Source organism: Plutella xylostella, chromosome 23 (assembly GCF_932276165.1).
Source record: "Plutella xylostella chromosome 23, ilPluXylo3.1, whole genome shotgun sequence".
Classification (NCBI taxonomy): domain Eukaryota; kingdom Metazoa; phylum Arthropoda; class Insecta; order Lepidoptera; family Plutellidae; genus Plutella; species Plutella xylostella.
In genome coordinates this window covers 9,529,873-9,555,365 of record NC_064003.1, presented here as the reverse complement: position 1 = coordinate 9,555,365, position 25,493 = coordinate 9,529,873, and the positions used below count along the sequence as shown (strand labels likewise).

At 35.6% G+C, this 25,493-nt stretch overlaps 1 protein-coding gene across 1 annotated transcript in view; it reads left to right on the top strand.

Moving 5' to 3' along the window:
* The window catches only part of LOC105394982 (spondin-2), a 52,143-nt gene that overhangs the window by 2,047 nt on the left and 24,603 nt on the right, over positions 1-25,493 (top strand). Inside the window, exon 2 of the mRNA XM_038113429.2 lies at positions 21,498-21,804. Within this exon, the coding sequence (XP_037969357.2) occupies positions 21,594-21,804 (211 nt within the window). The 5' untranslated portion in view covers positions 21,498-21,593. The remainder of the gene's footprint in view (positions 1-21,497; positions 21,805-25,493) is intronic.

Here is a 25,493-nt window from a genome sequence, read left to right as displayed (position 1 = left end):
CGATGACCATACAGTCTTAATTTTTGTGGTAAGGCCCTTTAATTTGACTATCGGTCTAACACATTTGCAAGCCTCTTCTATGAATTCAGGGGCAAACTCATAACATGAATGATTCTCATAGGTGGATATTTTTCCGAAACTTATGGTCGTTTAGCATTCCATTTTGCTGCCGTTCATGTTCGACAAATTTTACCAAGCGGGAGAAAATTATTATTCTGAGAATTTCGCCGACGAAAACCGGCGTGGCCCGTAGCTACGGTAGGTACTTCATAAATATTAGGTTACTAATTAAATTACATGTGTAGTACCTACTAGGAGTTCCGTTAGAATTTTGTAGCCTAATGAAGTAGAGTTCGGATTGAAATTCCATAACATTTTATTTGTAGTAGGTATATTAGGTAGATAATTATGTTTATGGTTGAAACCGATAAGGGGTAGTCATCGGCGAATACCTAGGGAGGTTCTCGCGTCCAGTTAATTGAATTTAATTTCCTTGTGATGCAAATACACGTAGGTAGATATTAGGTACAATTGACTTATTTTGCAAAATTAACAGGCCTTTTGAGAAAAGCAATAATGGTCTATTATAGCACAAAAATATATATTTTTTTCAAAATTTTCAAAAGTCGTCAAAATCTAAGTAAAATGCTTGTTTATTCATACAACAAACAACATATTTTATACAAGAATCATATTTTTGATTTATAAAACTATGCTCTCCGTCCGAAAAAGGCCTTTTTGCCTTTGTAGAATAACTCCCTAGTGGTTCAGAATAACTAACTATGCTATTTTTGCAACACCCTGTATAATATTTCCGGTAGCGTGTTACAAACAATCGTCTCCCGTGGATATACTTTCATTCATTAATAATGGCGACAAGATGATAAATTGTTATCATTTTGAGTTCATTGCCTGGCGATTGTTGTAGCACAAAACATTTTTTACTGCTACGGGGTAGATTTGCAATAACGAAAGATTTTAACACATTTAGTTAGTTAACTAAAAGGTGTTCCCGTGGGAATTCGAGTTTTTTTGCGTGTCAGTGACAAAAACTAGTCAATCTGAAGGCCTAGCACTAATTTTGATAATCATTGATTGCATACTTATAAAAAATCTGCTATTGAGTTGTTATAAAAACGGATTTTTCTTGAAGTGGCCATGGAGCGGACTGCAAACATCCTTTTTAACTCAAATTATCTGAAAAGGTATCTGATACTTTCGGTAAACATAAAACGTCTTAATTAATGAATCCCTTGAAGGGAAAAGTAATTAATTGTAAATAAATAGGTAGGTTGAAGACTGAAGGTTTTCATAATATTGGAAATAGGAAAATTGCTTAGGTAGTTTCATAAATAACTTGTCATTGCAAATCTCTCTATCTTTTATCAGCATTCTATACGCATCGGACTAAGATATTAGAGAAGCCATAATAACGATGATGATGAAACTATACAGGGTGTCTATGAAAGTATGAATCGAAAATGAAAGTGATAAATAATAATTTATTTATTTATTACAATATAATACTTACATTTAAAGGTGTCAAAAAATATACATTTTTGCATTTTTAGAACCATAAATTCCTGAAAACAGTAATATTTAATCTATATACCTACTTTGGACTTATGGATACCCTGTATAACTAGGAGTTATTCGAAACAGCGTCTCGGTACGGAGAAATAGACATAAAAACTGTAGAAATACGGACTATAATTCCAATTACTGCGAATGTCTCGCCGTGCCTGTTTTATGTAATGAGGCGACGCTATTGTCATATTCATTGCACAATAAGAATACGATTTGCAGTTTGAATATGGAATGCGATGCAGTAATGTTCGTTGGTGGTCTTCGAAATTTAAAAATGAAAAAAAAATAACAATATTTAACATATAATATTTCACAATGTCCGAATATACGTGGGTTAGGTTAGGACCAACGTATATATTGTGTAGTTGTTTTTTCTAAACGTCATGGATCGAAAATTGGTCAGACTGGCGAATTGAGTCACTCCACTGCCTGGTCTATACCTACCACTTTTGAAACATATATAATATATTTTTAACACATAGGTGTATTTCCACATCTTTCCGCTTGACAGTTCAATATAGATATTGTGGTTATGAGCTGTCAAACACACACACACACACACATATCACTACACTGACCTACTTCAACTGTTCCCACTTGACGCCCGCGCTTGGCCCTGTTCAAGTCGTTAATAAAAAAGTTCATCCGTCACAAAGACCTGAAAAATGGACGCACTTTTGTTACCGAGCGTTTTCGCTAAAATACGCCATAACTTTTGAATTCCGAAATGTAAGCGCGATTAAATCGGCCAGTTTCCATTAGCTTCTGCCATACGCAGTGATTTAGTGTCAGCACTCAAAGTTATTATCGTCATACGTTATTTTTCTCTTTTTTGTTCCCGCTCAGGCGAGTGGAATTTTATTGGAATGCTTTACGGTGCGCGAATGCAGTTTAATTGTTGGAAAGGAAGTGGCGCGTACTTAAAGGTCGGACGGGGATTGTGTTCGTTTCTTAATTGAATTGATGGTCTGCTATATCTTCCTGTTTGCTTTAAATTTTCTATTGGATGAAGGAGCGTTATTTATAGGAAGTGCTGAAGTTTACGGATCGTTGAACTCTTTTCATTATTGTCTATATTTTATTATATGTCTGCGAGGGCTTTCGCAAAATTTTGACGACATTTTACATATCTTTTAGATATAAACTGCCTTATTATATACTTTTAACAAAGTACCTAATATTGGCTAATATTTTTATGTACTTAACAAATCACTTTGTTTATTTAGGAAAGATAGTACTTACCTACAAATAAATTGTATTTTTCTGTTCTGTTCAAATAGGTAACCCAACCAACGATTTAATCCTTCAACGAATCTCTTTACCTCCAAAAAAACTTAGTAACCGATGTACCTACCTATATAAAGGTGACCAAACCAACTATCATAACTTTAAAGATTACCCAAAGACTGCAATGCAACGTCCTATCACAGCACTGGTGAAATTTCTATCCGAGAACCCTTTCTACTACAGAGAAGCTTTTATTACTTCAGGACACCTCAAGACCTCAGTATACCTGCTCACTACATAATAACATAGAGTATGGCAAAGACACCCGAGAAGATTCGCCCTTTTTATGCGCGTCACGCTCACACAGAACTATAAAGCGCTTCAGAATGAAAATTGAAAGTGACTTCAGCGATAAAGCGTAGCACAGACAGCGCTAGACGCTGAATGGGCTGGAATATCAATTGGTGCCGTCAGTGCGGTGATAAGGACCAACCACGTGCCGGTTTACAACTCTTGCTATTAGGTTCGGTTTGGTTGGAATGATTATGTGTAATAGGGCGGTGGTAGCTCAGTCGGGTGAGCGCCCGCTTCTCAATCAAGAGATGCGGGTTCGAATCCCGGCGCTGACATGTACCAATGAGTTCTTTTAACTTAAGTACAATGTATACCATCGCTCTTACGGTGAAGGAAACATCGTGAGGAAACCTGCATATCTAGATCTAGCACATCTAGATATGTGAACCCACCAACCCGCAGTGGACCAGCGTGGTGGGAAATGGTCCAAGCTTAGGAAGGCAGTTTAGACCTTGGGGATATGCACAAAGGTTCCACTCGAGAGAGCCAGGTGCAGGTACTTACACCCTCACAGAGAATAGAATAGGGCTTTTTATGGACTTGTAAGGTGAATAAATAGATTTACTTGTAACAGAACAAGATATGTTCTAGTATTATCCTCTTACGAACTAAACGTCAAACACGCTCTCCTGTTTGTTACAGCATATTGTCAAACCCACGAGCATATTGGTGTGACAATCGCTTCAAACATTTGTATTTTCGAGTTGAGGTTTAAAAATAACTTAGACCAGTCTGAACCAGGCTGCCCTACTAACCTCACCTCACCCTAATCTATCAAAAAAGTTCTCAGCAGAGCAAAATATGTTATGTCTGTAACCAAGTTACACGCTAACTTACCTTATATCCATATGTAATAGGATCGAAAATTGTATGACAAGATGTTTTGCGAACATAATTTCCCTAATACATATTTCGTTCTACATGAGTTGGCAAACAAGGGTATTACCAAGAATATGTTTTATCAACTCCATTAAAAGTTAAAGATTGGAGGCAATACGAGTATATTTTTATGTGACTTCAAAGGAAACGGCTTTTTACCTTGTAGCTGGAATACCTAGCTTCTAGAAGCAATCACTGGGCGCTGTGTTCATCGCAAAAATGAATTTATTTAGGTATTGATTTTGCAATGTCTTGACAAATAAAATTGATTGTTTTTTATGGTATGAAAATAGAAAACAAAATGCAACACTTTTTCGTGTTCAGTTCTACCTTACGTTAAATATAGGTACCGATGAAAATAGATTCACTTACTTCTCACTTCCGTTTCCATCATCAGATCAGGTCCAGGTTACCATAAAATTGTTGTGATATATAGGTTCTTAATTTCATACATATAGACGGTTAAAAAAAGCTTAAAACGAAGCAACGGTTCAATATTTATCCGAAATTTCACAAAAACTCAAACCACTGTATGATATATACCTATACATAAAAATAAAGGCATTTTCGCGTACAGCGGTAAATCAAATGCAGGATTTCAAATGGCGCTGCATTTTAAGTCGGCTCCAAAAGTCAGTTTGAAAAAGCCGTCAAATTGTTATACAGTTAAAACGGCGTTGAAATATACGGACTCGATTTAAAGTTGAAAAACGTACCGGGTTCTACTCTCGTTCAGTGTATGGCGCATATTTTTACCAGCTGACCAACAGCGCTTTTATATGAGGTATTTTTATATTTTTATCCAAATACTATAAACAATTAATTCAATAAATTGTTTAGTTTTTGCTGTTTATTACTTTTTCTTGTATTTTCTCTGCGTTTAGAAATTGCTTTATTAGTTAGTATAGTTCAGAAACTGGCAGATGGTTGGGTATTTAATTAAATAAAGTACCAAACAGTACCAAAACGCTTCACATATATTATACATACACATTATTTATTGTGTTACACATTATATAAAGTATTTAGCTGTTATAATTATAATATTTATTTTATTAGGTATATTATATTTAGAACTTAATGATTTCTGATGATGACAGTAGTAGTAATAGTGAATTCCAGTTTGATTCTTGTTCCTCATCCGATGATAGCTTCCAAAGTATCCCCACAGTATCAGACACCCTAAAATCTACATTTACAGATTTTAGGAATAACTTTAATGTAGTACACATAAACGCCCAGAGCATTCCAAGTCATTATCCTGATATGTTAGCTACATTTGACGACAAAAACATCCATGCGATACTGGTTTCGGAGTCTTGGCTCAAACCATGTCACCCGTCTACTTCCTATTCTTTACCTGGCTTCATCCTTATCAGAAATGACCGCATTGGTTTTCGTGGTGGAGGAGTTGCCATATACCTGCGCCCTCATATTCCCTACTCAATTGTAAGTATGTCAACCCAGCCCCCCCCTGTCAATGCAGGTGAGCATCTTTTAATTGAGGTCACTCTGTCCCATACTAAAACCTTGCTTGGAGTATATTATAATCCGTCCATGCATAACAATTTCTTCCATTCTTTCGAAAAGCTCCTAGAAGACTTAACTCCTGATTTTCGGCACGTTTTAGTTATGGGAGACTTCAATACCTGTTTACTCAGGAATGACAGTCGGTCCTCTTCTCTTATGTCAGCTACAAAAGCCAGCAACTTATCCGTACTTCCCCTCGGTGCCACGCATCATTTTCCCAATTGTATCCCTACCCTCTTAGACTTAATATTAGTGTCATCTCCTCAACATGTAGCTAAGCACGGTCAATTTGGGGCTGATCAATTCTCTTATCACGATTTAATTTACGTATCCTATAAAATTCGTCCCCCCAAATCCAAACCTAAAACTCTTCTTCAGCGCAATTTTGGTGGAATGGTGCTGGAGAATCTTTGCAGTGATGCGAAAAACTTAGCTTGGGACACTGTCTATAGTGCTGATACGATGGATGCAAAGATTAATATCTTCAACTCATTAATCATCCAGCTGTATGATATCCATGCGCCTGTGAGAGCAGTTAAAATTAAACATCTTCCTGCTCCTTGGCTAACTGATGAAATTAAGCAACTCATTAGCCAAAAAGCTGCAGCCAAATCTAGGTTTAAGTGTAGCTCATCTGACAGAAATAGGCAGAAATACACTGCTATACGTAATCACTGCAATAAGGTGTGTAGGGATGCACAACGACGCCATATTCACGAATCGGTTCAAAACGGTGACCCAGCTAAAGTCTGGAATTTCCTCAGGTCGCTAGGAGTTGGTAGATCTCGTTCTGATTCTATTCCCAAGGACATAGACATTAACTGTCTTAACCAGCATTTCACATCCTCTGTGGCCATGAATAGTGCTACTAAACACAACACACTGAATTTTCTTTCATCTCAACCAACTCCTGACATTTCCTTATTTAACTTCAGTGACTTTACCGATTGTGACGTTAAGAAGAGCATACTACATATCACATCGAATGCGATCGGTACTGACAGTATCAGTCGGAACATGGTTCTTCCTATTCTTGACATAATCCTCCCAGTAATCACACACATCCTTAACTATTCCATTTCCTCTAAAACATTCCCATCCGCTTGGAAAGATGCTCAAGTCACTCCCTTGCCCAAGAAATCCAATCCATCTCTTGCTGACTTCCGTCCTATTTCCATCCTTCCCTTCCTTTCCAAGGTACTCGAACGTCTGGTCCATTACCAGCTGAATGCATTCCTAGTGCGAAACAACTTAATGAATCCGTACCAATCTGGGTTCCGCCCGGGACATAGCACTGTAACGGCCTTAGTGAAAATCACTGACGACGTTCGTCAGGGTATGGAGAATGGTGAGCTGACGGTGCTGTCACTACTCGATTTTAGCAATGCCTTCAATACAGTCGATTATGACATACTATTGGGGATATTGCGCTCTCTTAATGTATCTCCAACGGTAAATGACTGGTTTCATAGTTACTTGCACGGGCGCCGGCAGCAAATCCGTATTGAGGAGTCATTCTCTCTATGGTGCAGCACAACGGCCGGAGTCCCGCAAGGTGGCGTGTTGTCCCCTCTTCTCTTTGCCATATTTATTAACAGTATTTCTAATCACTTATCTTCTTCCTACCACCTTTATGCAGATGATCTACAAATATACAGCCATGCGCCTTTATCAGATCTCTTTGTTGCAATCAACAGAACAAATACTGACCTAGAACATATTTTGACGTGGAGCAGTGACTTCGGCCTAAGAGTCAATCCGACTAAAACCCAGGTGATCATTCTTGGCAGCCCTAGATTTATTTCCATGATTGACTTCGATTCCCTTCCACCAGTTATTTTTGATGGTGTACATATAGAGTGGAGTAAAGAAGTTAAAAACTTGGGGGTGTATCTGGACAGATCCATGACATGGAAAAAGCAGCTGGAAGTAGTTAGTAGAAAGATGTTTGCTTCAGCAGGTTCACTTCGCAGATTGCGGAATTTCTTGCCCACTTCCACCAAAATTGAGCTTTCTCAGTCTTTACTTCTACCTATTTTAGATTATGCCGATTCTTGCTATCCAGATTTAACTGAGGAGCAGTTAAATAAGCTTGAGCGACTCCAAAATTTTTCTATACGGTTTATATTTGGCTTACGCAAATATGACCATGTTTCCGACTTTCGCGCGAAACTCAAGTGGCTCCCTATTCGTCTTCGTCGCAATGCCCACATTCTTTCACTTTTATATTCCATACTCTTTAACCCAACATACCCCGCTTACTTAAAAGAACGCTTTCAGCTTCGTTGTGAATCTCACAACCTGACACTGCGCTCTACCCACAATCTCCGCCTTAATATCCCTCCTAATACCACTAAATTCTTCAGTGCTTCTTACACAGTACGCGCTATCACTTTGTGGAATGATCTTCCTTCAAAAATCCGACAAGCACCAACTCTGGAAACCTTTAAGAGAATGGTGAAGGAACACTACCTTAAATCAACTATTTAGCTGTTATCAGATCATTAAATATGTATTAAAAATCATGTATGTAGGTATAATATGTATGATATGTATGTGTATGTATATGATGTATGTATGTATATGTATATATGTGTTTGTATATATTTATATATGTATTATATTGTATATAATTGTGTATTATAATACATGTAGTAGGCGTATGTACTTGTGTGTATTTTTTATTTATTTTTTGCTTATATTTAGTGTGTAGTAGATAATAATAACTTAAATTATAATATATTCCTTGAGTAAGTACACTGTACCCCTTTTATATCTCTAGTCCATCCATCCAAAGGTTGTCTGGAAGAGATCGCTATAAGCGATAAGACCGCCTTTTGTACCCTAGTTAAGTGTCTATGTAAAATTGTTAATCATTTCTTGGTGTACAAATAAAGAGTACTCTATCTATCTATCTATCTATCTATCTATCTATCTATCTATCTATCTATCTATCTATCTATCAATAAATTGCGATTAAAAATTAAAGAGCACAGAGAGGACAGAGAGAAAAGCAGGTTTAATTTTAAAACTAACAATTTGTATTTACTATGAGCTTGAGGAACGTTTTAACCAAAGAAATATTACAGTATGATGTACTTAACAAAGTTGTATTGTATATTATGCATGTATACTGTATACCGTGCGTTTATTAATTATTGTTCTGAATACTTGTTTCATATAAACGTCAGAATGTATCCTAAACTTCGTAGTTGAAACTACACCCGTTAGCTATCTGGACGACATAACCATAATGTACACAGCAGGGCTTTAAACTAAACCCAAGTTTCTGGTCTCAGCCTAAAACTTGCCAGTACTTTACTGTAAGTGCTTCACTTCGGAACATATTTATAGTTCGGTAGTTCTATCACTTTATTGCTTCTGGAAGACTATAGAATATGGCTTACTGAAACTTTTGATAAATGATTAAAAAAACCTCAAATATAAAACAAATTATTCTAGTTACAGACTAGTTCAGATATCCGAAAGTCCAAATAGGTACGAATAAATATTCTTCAGCTTCCATATTATTTGTAGTTTGTATGTTTATTTCCAGGAAATACATAGAAATTATAATAAGGCTGATCTCTTTATTTCTTAAAATTACTTCAAAACAGAGACAAAACCGTCACGTCGCGTCGTCGCCGAAAAAAGCATTCTGTCAAAAAGTTTGGTCACGCTCAAGTCACGCTAGCGTGCTGCCAGTTCAAACTTTTGAAACTTAATCCACGTCACTCCGTAGGCTCATGGCGTCACTGAGGGGTCACTCTACAGGGTGTTGCAAAAAGGGTATACTATGCCGAAATCTACATATGCAGCATGGTATACTAAGCCCAAAAATGAAATCAGAATTTTCGCGAATTTTTAAATTCTCATTTTATTTTTGGGCTTAGTATACCCTTTTTGCAACATCCTGTATATGACGAAAACGATGTTTAGAGTCGCGCTGCTGCACGAGCCTCTATTTGTATTAAAAGTTCCGATGGCACGACTGCTCCCGTTCGTTCGTCAGTATAGAGTAACCCTACTGTAAGTAGGTATGTTCCAAAATGTTGCTACGGTTTTTATTCCGGTGAAACTTTGACATTTGTAAGTTCAGGCCTAAAGTGCGTAAGCCCATTTGGCTGTACAACTTTATTGCTGGAACCACTTTCCACTTATTCCGGAATTTACTCTCGTTCTAAGTTGGTATTGTTGTAGCGATTACCTCATGTTTTTATACATTTTAGATATATGTACCTAATTACGGAAATCAGATTTTAGCTGTCTCTGCTGAACACAACATCATTCATGTCGTGAAGGAATAATTTTGATGTTCAAAATGATTCCTTAAAAAACTTTTATCTGACAGTAGAAAATATATTAAACTGACAAAAATGATCGGGCGGAAGTTTTCAAGGAAAAACAAATTATATATATATATATATATATATATTTTTTTTTTCATTAAAGACCCATTTTAATCCTAAGATACCTAAATACTAACATAATCATAAACATAAGTACTAACTTGTGATACTAGTGATTACCCTCTGTTCAACAGCAGAGTGTATTTTTTCCATAGCCGTGCGTAATCTATTTCCATCAAGAGTATTTCCAGCGTCGCCGCCGTGTCACTAATTAACATCAAATTCCATTTCAGACGCACCGCTTCTAAATCAGTCAGACGTATTATTTTGTAATTTTTTTCACATTCCAGAAGTATAGAGGTTCATTCAAAAATATATTTAAATTTTAGGAATAATCGAAAAAAGAAAGTCTGGAACTGCAGAAATATCAAACAAAACGTATTGAGTAGAGTCAATAAACAGTACATACCTAATAAAAATAAATAATAAAAAATGTAACCTATGCAAATCGTTAAAAATTTAAATATTGCAGAGGTGATTAAATTGAATTAAAATCCTAAACTTCGTTTTTATACACCTTTTTCAATTTCATTGACGGTATAAAGATATTCATATCCACTGCATAAAGACATAAGGTTTGTTCCAGTTTCCCTGAAATCGTCATGAAATTTTTACTCTACATAAAATTATTATTACCTTCTGGGGGGCGTCCGAAACTCCGTCAGTAAGCCAGTGTACCCTCGTCTGAAATTCAAGTTCAGAAATAGAACGCAAATAGGTCATCGCACGGTGACACAACAGTCGGACCGCGACAGATAATAGTGACAGTTGCTGCCATTTTGAATATTGAACACGAAATTCTTAATTTGAATTTTTTACTCTGGTAGTTAGAAATTAATGTCGTGTTTTGTTTCCTTTGTTTTCCTCATCAACGGTCGGCTGGTATTGATGACTGGATTTCGAATGTAATGTTTACTTAAATTTATTTTAGAAATGTAGGAATTATGTATTTTTTGTGCATAATAGGTTTTGATTTCCTGCGGGAATATGTCATAAAATAAGATTCAGAAGTAACTGTTTATCTAGTGTATATTGCAAATATACAGGCTGATTCCTAAGTTAGGATAAGAATACATCATTTAAATGGGTGATAGAGGAAGGTATTTGCAGTGGATTGAACCTATAATGCTTTGTCCGAAACTCAACCATAATGCATAAGTTTGTCCGCCTACGCTGGTTGTTTTGGCCATATTTTGGTAATACCTTTCAACACATATGTACAGGCTATTTTTTATCTAGGGATTTGCACGGGAAATTTCTGAGCCAAAACGAAGCTCACGGGCAACAATTAATACACTATTATACACTAACCCCCTTATTCATAGAAAAGTTACAATACGTTTTAACTAATAAACTGTTTTGTCCCTCTCTGTCAAGAAACAAATTGTTCTTTGTCGGAGAGGGACAAAACAGTTTATTAGTTAAAACGTATTGTAACTTCTCTATGAATAAGGGGGTTAAAATGTATATTACAGATGAATAGACACATAGACAGTCTACATCTACCTACAATATTTTCACAAAATCACAGTTAACTCTCTTCAGCTCCTCTATACAGATTATAAGCGTGTATAAATAGAAAATGTTTGCATATTTTAGTGACATTAAACTAGGTTTTCATGTCACTCTCTGACTTTTAATGTTAGAAATAAAATACGGTTTTTAAACAACCTTGTTTTGTAGATATGTAGTAGATTTCTTGAAAATACTTGGTGGAATCGTGGTTAAACCTTAATCAGCCATTAAAAAAATCTAACTCAAGGGGTTAAAGTTCAAAACCTAGGCGGGATCCATACCTATATCCATTGCCAATTCAGGGTTGAACTGTTAAACCATGCACCTACCACTATCACCCCTCTTACTGCAAGAAAAGAGAAAATAAAAATGCAAAAACCACTAAAAAATTAGTGCAGCAATGCACCTCTGCCTACCGCTCAAATAATACGCACGAGTGTTTATTCATTCATATTCATGAACGTCAGCAAAATATCGCATTTACCGCAGAGCCGATATAATGATCCATCAATTAAACAATGGCTTGCTTTATAAATGACTTCATCCGTTGAACACGACAAGGCTCTCAGTATCGACAGCCAATCAGAGCTAATGACGTCGACGCCGACCAATTAGGTGTCAGCAAAGAATTCCGTGTTGAAAGAGGAAAGCAATTAATGAAATTATAATTTTTGGAGGGTTTTTGCGTTATGATTTTTATGTTAGTCGGGTTTGAGAAAGGTGGGGTTTTAATTGTTTAACAACCAAAGTGTGCCGCATTATTAGATGGAATCTTGTGTATTTACTCATATAACTGAAGTGATGTAATATCAAAACAATAACTGTTAGAGAGTTCTCTGAACCTATAATAACATAATATCAGGTCTTTTGGAAATACGATACATCATAAGGACGCTTACATTTTATGGCTTTGATTTCACTCTCCACTATTCCAAGTCTTGTACATACTGTTATTGAATTTAACCCAATACAGCTACAGCTTGCAATAACATTTATATTCACACATTCTTCATTCATTGCTTCGTGTAGTAACCTCTCCAACCAGGACTAACCTCTTTCAAAGTTAATCAAAATATCTGGCGCACTTTGGAACTTGGACAATTAATATATGAAACATTCATACGGCGCTCTCGTAGGCTGCTGCGACCAAGCCCCACACCCGCCTCTTAACAATTAATGAAGTTGAAGATGTAGAGTTACCATTAGGGAATACAATCTCGGCCTTTATTTGGGATCCCGGGATTTCGGGACTGGATGAAGACAATCACGGGATCCCGGGATAGTCCCGGGATCAGGGTCACAAACAAAAATACGTCTAACGAATTAAAGTTTATAGGTTTATTGGAGACATCGTTTTTATAATTTAACTTTGTCAGACGATACTTAGTTAAACAAAAAATATACTTCTTAAAAAAATATAAACAATTACTTAAAATTATACATTTTGTTAATCATCTTACACAAAATGTATCATAATTATCTTAAAATAAAGATAGGAACTTCTATGTTTGGTAATATTTGCAATTCTCTCTCTCTCTCTTTATATCTAGTACAATCTGTACAATACAATGTATTTATTTATTATAATTTAAGTGTCACTTATTCTAAATAAACAAAAATAGGAACTTCTTTTAACTTAACCATTAATAACACAACTAAAAAGTCATATTTCTCAACCTCTCTATTAACTTTCATTTGTTGCGAAAGTATGATCTTAGGAACAATAAGGCATCCAAAGTTTCGTCGCCAAGCCTGCTTCTCAATTTGTTACACATATTTGCAGCAGCTGAAAAAGCTCATTCGGCCTCGACAGATGTTGGAGGTATAGTAATCAGTTATAAGCTCTTTCAAGATTGTAACCTCGAGTAGAACCTGTAGCCTCAAATAAGTTAATTTCTTGCTTAACTATTTTTGAAATATCGCTTTCCGTGTGTGATTCTGCAGGTATTGACATCTTCATGCTATTTTGGTACACACACATTATTAAATAAAATAAATATGTGACCTGGGTCTGGGTTCTTATCCATTTAATTTATCTTTTTTTGTCAATCCCAAAAATTTCGGGACTGGAAAATGACCGGGCTTGTATTCCCTAGTTACCATGTACACTGACGAGCAATTAAAAAGTTCCACTCTCGCTCGTGAGTGCATTTATTAAGGTACTACCTATTATATTTACTTGAATTTTATGTAGGTAATGATCATCTTGAAATATTTAGCTATAGGTACTTTATAAAATATACCATGAAGTCCTATGACGTTAGATTGACACATGCTTATGCCTGGTAAGTTACCATTAATAAACTGCAAAAGTTAAACGGCCATGTATATGGATATGACCAAAGCATTCGACTTTGTTGACCACAATATACTAATGAAAAAGCTTTATATGTATGGCATCCGAGGTAATGCACATGAACTCATTAAAAGCTATCTAAACAACAGACAACAACTAACGCAGGTCTCAAAAATATGTCATAAAACTAAAACAGAAATTCATTATTCTTCACAACCTAGAACAGTGCAATATGGTGTACCGCAAGGTAGTGTATTAGGGCCATTACTGTTCCTCATTTATATAAATGATCTGCCTAAATCAGTGTCACATCCTATGGTCCTATTTGCGGATGACAGCACCTTGATTGCTGAATGTCAAAACCCAAACAACTATGAAACTGAAATAAATAACTCTCTACGAACTATTATCGATTGGCTTGAACATAATAATCTTGTTATCAATCTTAGTAAAACACATATTATGACATTTACCAACAATTACAATAAAATACATAAGAAACTTGACATTCAATATAATGATGAAAAAATTAACGAAGTAAATGAAACAAAATTCTTAGGACTAAACATTGACGCTCATTTAACATGGAAGCCACAGATAGAACAAATTTGTAAAAAAGTTAGTCAGTTTTCCTATGCTCTATACATGCTTGCTAAAATAGCCAGTCTATCTGCCCTATTAGCAGTATATCATGCATTTGTGGCCTCTACACTAAGATATGGCATAATATTCTGGGGAAACTCGACTCACAAAGAGATGGCATTTAAAGCGCAGAAACGTTGCATAAGGGCAATATGTAAACTGAAGCAAACAGACAGCTGTGTGCCACACTTTAAAAAATATAATGTGTTGACCCTACCATCACTTTATATCTTTGAAACTGCTGTATTTCAGGTCTAATTTAAACATGTTCAATAAACTTAGAAGTAAAAGAGACACTAAATTGTGTGCTCCGGTCCGCTCAACCACCCTGTTTAGCAAGAGCATATTTGGTATGGCTCCGAAAATATATAATAAGCTACCTAAATGCATTAGAAATATAGATAATACACATTTGTACAAACTAACATTAAGGAAATTACCTACTAATAGGCAAATGCTACTATAGTTTGCAAGAGTTCCTAGACGAAAATTTTGACTAGAAATAATATAATATATAATTAATAATATTTGATGATCTTAATTTTATACTGATAGTGACATAATTGTAATTAGATAATAATATTTGCATGCCTGCATGGTAGAATATAGTGTTTTTTTTTTTATTTATTGACATTTTAATGTAACATCTTATGTAACACCTATATTCATGCAAATAAACAATACTTTATTTTACTTTACTTTACTTTAACCAGTAATAATAAAATACGTTTAAATGTATTTTGTGTTATTAATTGTTATGGAAATTCTTCTATTAGTAACAAAATATTTCAAATATCTACGTACACGTAAACTAATCATTTCCCAACGGTGCCCACTTCTCATTACATCTCTGTTCTTTGGAGGTTCTGTGAATTATTAAAACTTCATTAGAGTTGAGGTTCTGGACTTCGTCGAAATCTGTAGTGAACCCATTGTGCAGCCTTATTATTCACTGCATACTAGACACTGTTGATCCCCAGATTTATGATTTGATTTATCATAAAGTTAAATTAATCATAAATTTGTCTCACAGAGATTGCTTTAATTGATAAGACTTCCTTTTGTACACTAATTAAGTAGCAACTTGTTAATGTTATTATATTCTTTATGCTGTACAAATAAAGAGTATTCAATCTCACACTGCTCCGCACCACGCTGAAGTTTGTGTGAATGTGTATCCGAACATTTTTATATCTCCGTTTGTATCTACAGCTGCATACAGACCGGCCCAACGAACGCCCAACGATGGATATTTATCATACATAATACAGGGCAGATTGCAGCAACGAAGGTCAACGAAACCCGTTCGATGGCGTTCGTTTGGCCGGTCTGTACGCAGCTTTAGAAAACACGCACAGTCGAACACATAAAAACGCCTCTACGTGCAATCGTGCACGCAAATCGCAGTGTGAAAACCGCCTTAGGAACTGAAAACGAGGTTACCTAAATCTATACTACCATCCGTCACATCTATAAAGTGGTAACAGTACCAACACAAACACTGACAAAGAAAAGAAAATTACTTAACTTAACTCTAAAAGGCCACAGCATAACGCCAAGACACCGATGTAAGGGTTATATTTTGTTGAAGAGTTAAAATATATTTTCAGCATATATTGTCGTTTTCAGAGGCAACAAAACAAACGGAAACAACAAGAAAGAGAAAAAACATCCTCCAGGGTCACTTCAGTACATCTAGGACATCTAGGTCATGCAATTTGAAAGGTTTTTACGTAAAAATGCCCTCTCGTTAAAAACTCATGGCAAAAAATATGACTCATTCTAACAATCCACCCTTCGGAGCGAAAAAGGAGCAGTCCAATTGTCGAACTCATTTCACAAACATGAAACAACCTCATTTCTATGTCTCCACAAAAAGTTTCTTGAATTATTTCCCCCCAAATTAAGTTTGATGTCTGCTAATTAATTTATTTGTTTTTGTTTGTAATATTTCCAAAATATATTTTCTTGGCGTTCTTATTGAATTTCTGTGTTTTCGCTCTGAATGGAAATACTGTCGCAGTTTTAAAGTATTTGAAGAGAAAATGTGGTTTTCTCAACAAATTTAATAAATACTTTGTTTTACTTTGGGTAGACAAAGTTGTCAATGGCGGGTCTTTGAACTTTGGCGAGGTACTTGTGAAGTGTTCTGTCAGCTTATTAAATTAGTTTTTGAACAGAGAGCAGTGTATTCTCGATGCAGTGAATTAAAACATCTAAGAAATGTTAGCGTGTCTGGACAAGCAATCATACTGTCATATACTGACTTATGACTTTAACACAATGATCAGTGGTACAGTAACTGTGGCGTAGCTGTAGGTTGTTCTTGAAATGTAGGTATATTTCGCTTGATATGGTCAGCAAAAATCATTTATAAAATCTTTTATTAATCTTAAAAAAGTAACCCACGATTCAGTTAAAAATTAAACTATGAAATGCCAGTGGAAAATGAGATTTCCTGAAACTCTCATAGAATCGAATTTTATATAATAAGGAATTTATGGTTCTGACAGCACTAAGATAAGAATGTTTTCATTAAGAATCGACATCAATATTTATAGATAACAAGATCACCCCCTCCCTACAAAGGGACTAAGGTAAATAAGAGAAGTGAAAAACAAAAGATAACTTTGTTTGTAACTTGTTTATGCGAGCACACACGACGACCTATTGTTTTATTTTTGTTTCTCAAACTCATCGCTCGATCCCAAGTGTTGTGCAAATATTGCTTTGTGTGTTGAGAAAAGAAATGCCTTTGATAAATATTGTCTCTTCTCAGTCTTGCGTAAACTCTTTCTTTTAAGTAGTTCATCAGAACTATATAATAATGCACAGTAATACTTCATAATAATAAGGTCGGGAGGGTCATTATTTCAATCGACGAACGAACGAACGAAAATTGTAGCACAATCGGCACGCTTAATACAACGGGATAGAGCCGCGGTTCGCGCAGCGCCCCGAAGCTTCGGGAACACAAAACTGCCCTATTCTCGTTCGTTCGCTCGTAGATTTAGAGAGAACCCCCAGCAATATTGAAACATAACGAACGAACAACGCAATCTAAATTGCAAAAAAAATCACAAACGCACACACTTTAATTTTTAAATAGTACACTTTTTGAATATGTTATAATCTGCAGCGGGTCACTTATGTGGAAAAGTAAAAGTTCGTAGCAACTAATATTTAATTAGGTACTACCTGTTTTCTCGTAAGGAAAACATTTATTTTTTCTAAGAAAATAAAAACAGGTACAATAGTAGCGTCATCAAACTACCTGTTATAGCGTCATTTGAACGTGTGACCTACTGCACCAGGTTGCCAACAGCTCTATTCGTTCCCTATAAAATGTACCGTTACGAGTACCTAGTGGTTTCCTGACTGATCATCGATGTTAGGGCTAAAATTGCAAATGATCGATGGATTATCCTTATTGATATTTAAGTTTTAATAATTTTGGCTCAAAAATCGATCGGGTTGGTTAAGTACCTCTAATTATACCTGTTTATTTTGCAACTGAAATAGGTACTTTTAGTCCCTAAGGACTCAGTTCAGTTGGCTAACCAAATTTAGTCGGAATAGCTATTTTTGAACAAAACCGTATACTTTTATAAAACATCTACTTAACAATATTATTACAGGTTCTAATTACCTATGTTTTAAAAAAAAAATAGAATTGCTTCCCAAAAAATACAAGTTGTGTAGAATCCATAGCCAAACGTAAATGCTTTAATTTTCTCACACTTAATACCAAACACAACCAACTGATATTAAAAGAGGATCAACGTATGATTCGACAGAACTGATCTAACGAACGTCACTATTCTCGCCCCAGGGTTAAATGCAGGCCAGTTTATTGTAACAGCCTGTATAAGAGAGTGATGTATAGTGGGTTTCCAACTAAATTATAGACCGTATAAACATTTTTTTTTAGAAAAATGACTCCGCCTTTCCTGTTGATGAAAGAATGAAAATATGGCCTTGTGTGAATATGGGATGGATGGCGTCATAAACAAAATTTAGTGTTGGGCACATAGTTGCTCGAATTCTTGGGTAACTTTTATGGCCCAGGCTAGACTGTTGATCGACCATTCAAACTGTTTCCAACATGGCCTTGTTATGTGCAATCGCGGGCTATAAACAAAACAGTTTCACATTACGTATTTTTTATGAGGATTACCTATCTCAAATAAATTACTTAAGCACCGTAGTTATTTTGAATTATTGTAAGATATAAATTTGTGCATACTTATGAGTTAATTAATTATTGACAAATATGTCTGGTAGGTACCTACCTAGGCACAGTAGGCACACCTATATCCTATTCCATCTATTGAAATTTGTTACATTATATTGTTGGGACTGAAATATCCAATCAACAATGTTGAGTGTATCTAAGACATCTAAGTGTGTTTGAATTAAAAATAACACAGATATTATGCTTCTTGAGCTAGGTTATTAATCGCCAGTATTAGTCAACTCCAGCTCATGACGATTATCTAAGAACGGTAACCAGTGTTGTAAATATTACGCTTATTATAAAATGACGCGAACACACTTGGCCGGCGATCAACATTTCTGGGGGGTCACTCTATATCACGAACAACTAAGTTTCGGAGCGCCGCTGTACGAGCCACGACTCTATCTAGTTGTATTAAACGTGCCGATTGCACGACTGCTCTCGTTCGTTCGTTTTTCGTCAGTGTAGAGTGACCCTCCTGCCACCGAAGTGAACTGAATCATTTCAATAGATCACTCGCTCACGGGAATAGCCGGGTCATCGACCTCTCATACTCACACACGTGCAATATACCTACCGAAGGAGGTACTATTGAATCACGAAATTTAAATCAGAAACATTTCATCACATATACGTATTCTACTATTCTATGATCGCTAGTTACAGAGTTTTATATTTTTCTGCTTTACTTACATCTTCATTGATGCTACAACGGCAGCGTAGTAAAGCACGACATAAATGTTGCTTGTTTTCGTAACTAAGTAGGTATCTACTTACCTAGTTATACTAAATACCAAGGTAAACTAATCATAATTATAAACTTATGGGATACTATTGTCATGAAGCCTGGAATAGGAAATCAATAGAAAGTAGGTATATTATTATTTTATCTCTTCCAAAAAATTTATTTATTTATTTATTTATTTAGGTAATCCACTTAACACTATCATTACAGGATTTCTCCCAATACAATAGCGTAAGGTATACATATAAAAAGGTAAGTAATAAGTTAATAACTAATTATCATTTAACATACACAGCAAAAAAAAAATAATAATATAAACAGTCAGTATCATATAAAAATATACTAGTAACCTACATACTATAACACAATATATATAATGCTATCTTTGTGAATTCGTTCAGAGAACACGTAAATATATCTATTTCATTGTCCACGCGGTTGAGCAGCTGCAACGCCCGAGTGAGGGGTGCCTTCTTTACCAGGTTGGTCTTCCCTGCTGGTTCCTCGAACAAGCGGCACTTACGCAACCTCAAAAAGTCTCTTGGGACCCTTAGTGCAAATACTTTTAGGAGTACAGCATTGGCGATCTTTCCTCTCCATATTTTAAACAAATACGAGGTCAAAGCTAGATCCCTACGTACTTCCAATCTGTTGTAGCCCAATATTTGTTGCTACGAAAACAATATTTAAAAAACTAGGTAGGTAGTTGTTATTTCAGTAGCCCCTTGTTGTAAGACGGAAAACTCGTCAATTCGACCTCAGAGTAAGGTCCCGGATTGAAAGGATCTGCTTCAGTGGCTCAGCTCAATTCATCGAGATATGAAATTGATAGCGTAAACGAACGGATCTTCAAATGGGTCACTAGATAAAGATATGAGTAAAGTTTCGATTCGATTTATTGAATCACATCTTCTGGGAAACTACGGTTGATGTTCATTTTGATTGAATATTAGTATCGGTATCAAAGAAGTTTATATATAGCTTCCATTTAGGTAAATATGGCTCTATAATCCTGACTAATCTAACTGTGTCTGTCTGTCTGTCTGTTACTCTTTCACGCCAAAACTACTGAACGGATTTGAATGAAATTTGGTATACATACGGTCTAGACTCTGGGAAAGAACATAGGCTAGTTTTTATCCCGGAATTCCCACGGGAAAACCTTTTAAGGCGAAGCGAAGCGCGCGGGAACAGCTACTTATTAATAAAATGTACTTGCCTACAATTCGTCGAACGTATTTTGTTAATGGGCGGTGCTCTAATAAAACATTAATAAGCTTTAATTGGCTGAAGAACTTCTGCTACTGTAAAGTTCGAGTCAGAAGTTCAGTAGTTTGGTTTCAGGGGTATCATTAGTAATTTGACCTCCTTTAAAAGGCAGTATGATTAAATAGGTCAGAACACGCTCTCAAATTAGTCCAACTACAGAGGAAGACTTTCCAATAATTGTTTTCGGAAGTCATTAAAATCATGACTCGGCTGAGTAAAATAGACCTTAATGTTTTATTTGGTCTGTTCAGCTATGCGAGGAACATTCTCATGACCTATATGAACCGTTTTCGCTTGATCGTCATTCGCGACCGCACTCCCAACAACTAGCAAATGACAAATTGGACCCATTAAACGGAACTTAATGGTCTCTTCACAAATGATTGGTGCATTCAGTTTTTGTGCGCACTCGTATTAACGAGTTATTGGCATTTTACAGACGATTTCATTTTGAAATATTTCACAATCATTTGGAGAGAATTTCGTAAATTACTCCATCGGAATCGCAACGCGAATTTCAATATTATGACTGAACTGAAAAATGAGTGACTCAGTCAGTCGGCCCGCCGTAATCTCCAATTGGAATTCAGAAGCTCAAAGTTTTTACTTTATTCTGTGCAATATTAAACTGGACAGCTCTTACAATGTAATGGCATGCGGAAAACTCTACATCGATACCTGTACAAACCTTTCTAGTTTCCACTCCACATACCTAACTGCTCTATGCTTTTAAACACACTTAACTATCCCCCACTGTAGGTTTAACAGCTGTCGGTGCTATTCTCACCATTCCCTTTATTGTTCCAGGTGGCTCTAAACCAGCAAGTGACATGTTGTGACAGTGCCAGTATGAAATCGGACACCTAGTGTTGTGCGAGTGTCGATAGATCGAGCGTCGACAAAATGGCGACTGTCGACAAGATGGCGCGAGTGTTTGTGGCGCTAGTGCTGCCGGCGCTCGCGGCCGCGGCGGCGCTGCCGGGTGACTCGGACTCGTGTCACCCGGACAAGATGACGGTGTACCGGATGGTCCTGCACACGTACTGGACCCGGGAGAAGTTCCCGAAGCACTACCCGGACTGGAGGCCGCCGGCGCAGTGGTCTAAAGTTTATGGTGAGTTTTGTGTCAAATTCAAAGTCAAAATATTTTTATTCATCGTATAAATATAAAATTTTAGATGAACGTCAATTTTTACAAACTACTCTCATTTCGGATAAGGGGGGCTCTTTCTGTCTTAGGAGAATTGTCATAATACCTATCTAGTCAAATTGTTAGATGATTTTGCGCTTTTATAATTCAGTAATAGCCATAGCCAGTGTTCTTCCTCAAAAAGCTTGTCTAGCTAAAAGCCGATGTTTCAAATATCATTATTTTGAATTCTTTTTATTAAAACAGAGAAATATTAAACACACCGCTGAAAGTTTTTAATTAAATAAGAATTTGATTCTCCGTTTATTTAATGTAGGTACTCTGGTTAATTGGATACAAACCTAAGTTCCTAACTCGAAACAAGCATAGTCCATTAAAGGTCTGAATAAGTTCTTTGAATCGCGGCAGTAGGTACGTAGTTGAACAAAAACTTTTAACGTCAAAGATCTTTCCAATGAAACGAGCACTGATAGAATTCCAAAGTAGTTTAATTGTCCTCAATAATATAATACAATTTTAAATTCAAATTGGAAATCGTGCGTTCTTGAAGGGGAGATTCAAAGTTCCCGAAACTTGGTCCGCGGCGGGAATAAATTATTTGCTGTCTGTCCAATGTTGTTTGTTAACGGTGCAGCTTGGAAATGTTTCTCTTAAAAATGTTATGACGGAGATTCTCTGGACGAAGTTTTATTTAAAGTTCAGTTAGTTTTTATTACTTTAGTTTGCGAATGCATATTATTCGTATTGTAATTTTCAAGCGTCGCGATATTGAAGAGGGTGTTTACTGTTAGAAAAATATGTTAAATAAATAGGTGATATTACAATTTATCTCATTAAGACACACAATCAATAATAACATTTAAATAAAAAATATAAAATATTACTAATTTTTTTTTGTTGTTTTTATTTAAATATTTATATATAATAACCCTAAATAAGTCTGTATAAGATCAACTGATCACAAATATCTTTGATACAACTTCATTACTCTTTGTATTTTTCAGTGGACCATTTTACATCTTATGCAAACTTATCCTGGTATTGCTATACATGCTATATCGCCGAATTAATATTACGACACTAAGTAGTATCATGCTACTAAAAACTGTAAGTTACTTTCAGTGCTTATCTGTTAGAACTGTTTCCCGTAAAGGTACTTACGAATTCTAGACGCATAAAACCAGTACCTACATATTGTGAAGTGAATGAATCATGAACACACAAAGTAAAAAAATAACAAACAAATAATTCATTTCGATAAAAAACAATCGATAGCCAGGAAACGGAAAGATGAAGTTGATATTATTATCAAAGAGATGGGAGCGAAATATCTTCGTTCGATATTGGCTATACAAATAACTATACATTATATCCGGTATCCGGTCGTTTCACAGAATCGGCTCACTGATATACATGTGAAATAATAATGATTTATTCGTTCTTTTGAGAATTTTAAAAGTTGATGGTAATGACACAAGAAAACTTAAAAATCATAAAAAAATTTATCATCGTGATGTTTTATAAAGATAATACTAAGTTACCAATTAAAGCAAAAAGTGATTAAATGCATATGATGTAATGAATCACCATGACACTCAATCTGTCAGTGGAGGATAAAATAACATCGCCAATTAATGTTAATGAGACCACAGTGACTAATAAAACTAATTAAAAGTTTCATCTAATTAGACAAAATATTTTTGTTTTTCATGTATAAAAAGAGTTTTTTTTATGTCAGCGGTAGTGTCTGAATAAACATTCTTATCTTGTTTTTATTAACTGTAAAACATAGCAGGTAACAACATTAAAGGAAACTACTAGCTTTGACGACTCAATAAAACTTCAACACCGCCCCACCGAACCTCTAAACAAATACGACACATTCTTATTGTCTAACAAAACAAGTAAAATTTGATTCATTCCGCGTATAAATAAATCCATCAAAGAGATTCTAAAGAAAGTCCGAAATAACGACAGTTTAAAAAGCCGCACTACCGGCCTAGCTCAGTTGGCATCGGGCCAATAGCGGCCGGCGTCAAAATAGATGCTAGAAATTATCGACGATAGACCCGACAGGAAGCGGTGTCGTGTCACAACACTATAATGTGACACAAGACGAAGTGTAAGCGCCTAAAATAAAAAGCACCCTCAAACGATTAAGAATCTACAGGTGTAAGGAATAAAGCTAACGGTGGGAAAACAAAAGGTGTTGGTTGAACTTTAGCAGGCGGGACGAGTGGAAACGGTTATGTGGCTTGCGGTGTAGGCAGTAAGATTTGAATTTATGTGATAAAAGTTATTTTAGTTGGTCCTCCGTGAATGGCAGGGCTTGGTAAAGGCGCCCACACGTCGCAAGGTGGGAGTTGGATTGTCTCCGTATTGTTTGCTATACATAGAAAAGCGATATTTGGGGTTTCATAAGTAGGTACTTGAAAATGGTTATACTCTTATGGGAAGCGTCCACCTTTTGGCATTGTAAGCAACGGACGCAGTCATATCGTATTCAATACCACTTCATAGGCATTGCCGATGCCATTTCACAATAAATTTTCTGAAAATCCGTTTGGTCCGATAGATAAGTGGACTTTCTATCATTTATTTGCTGAAACTTATAATAATAGGTTCATAAACACCTACTTATTTTCATGGTTGTTTTGTTCTTCAGTTTTTTTTACAGACTAAAAGCTATTTTATGTGATGAAAATTTTATATGGTACCCACCACTTTTTGTTATAAATTCTGCGCTCATTAACTTTTTTTTTTTTTTTTTTTTTTAATGTAGCCTGGTTAGTGTCCCACTGCTGGGCAAAGGCTCATTATCTTAACTCATAAAAATAATAACTCCGGCATAACTATAAAAGGGCATTTTCATTTCATTTTCTGTTAAGTATTCCTATTTTATATCACAATTTCTCTGCTACAATTACCTTCTTACTCAATAATGAATAACTTTGTTTCTTAACATTTAATAAGATAATTTTATATTCACAACCCAAGCGCTGCTTAATAAGCCCCATTTTGTAAGGGCTGGATCTTTTGTGCTCTGAACTCGAGGCAATAATTAGCTTATTGAGGTAATAAATTCTTATCAAGATGAAGAAATTTCCTTCCAAAGGAGTAACAAAGGTAGGCAAGACAAGAAAGCTAATAATTCATGTAACAGGATATAGTATTAAGGAAGTTCTGATAAAAACATGAAGTTGAAAGGAGTGTTTTTAATTGCGATGCCAAATTTGTGATAACCATGTGGGAAAGCGGTTAAAATAGCTTTTATTGAAAACTTTGTGAATGGGTGGGTAATAACAGGTAAAGACAAAATACTGGGTAATGAACATGAAACAAGATTTACAAAAATAGGTACTTACCTTATTATAAACTAAATACAAATAGTGCAATCGGTGGGAAAGTATAATCTCTTCCAGACTCCTGCAACGAGAAGGGAAAGAAAAGTAGTCCATGACTGTAGACTACATAGACAGAGGTTTAAGATATTTAAATTGAAATTCGAGTTAATACTAAAAATTTAATCTTGAAAATCGGGTGAAAGCTTTGAAGATTTGACCTAAGCCCATTTTATAGCTGTAAATTCATTTTCCTCAATTTCTATTACAATGACTAAAAGGCAATTTTGTAGGAAAATTCTATTTGGAAAA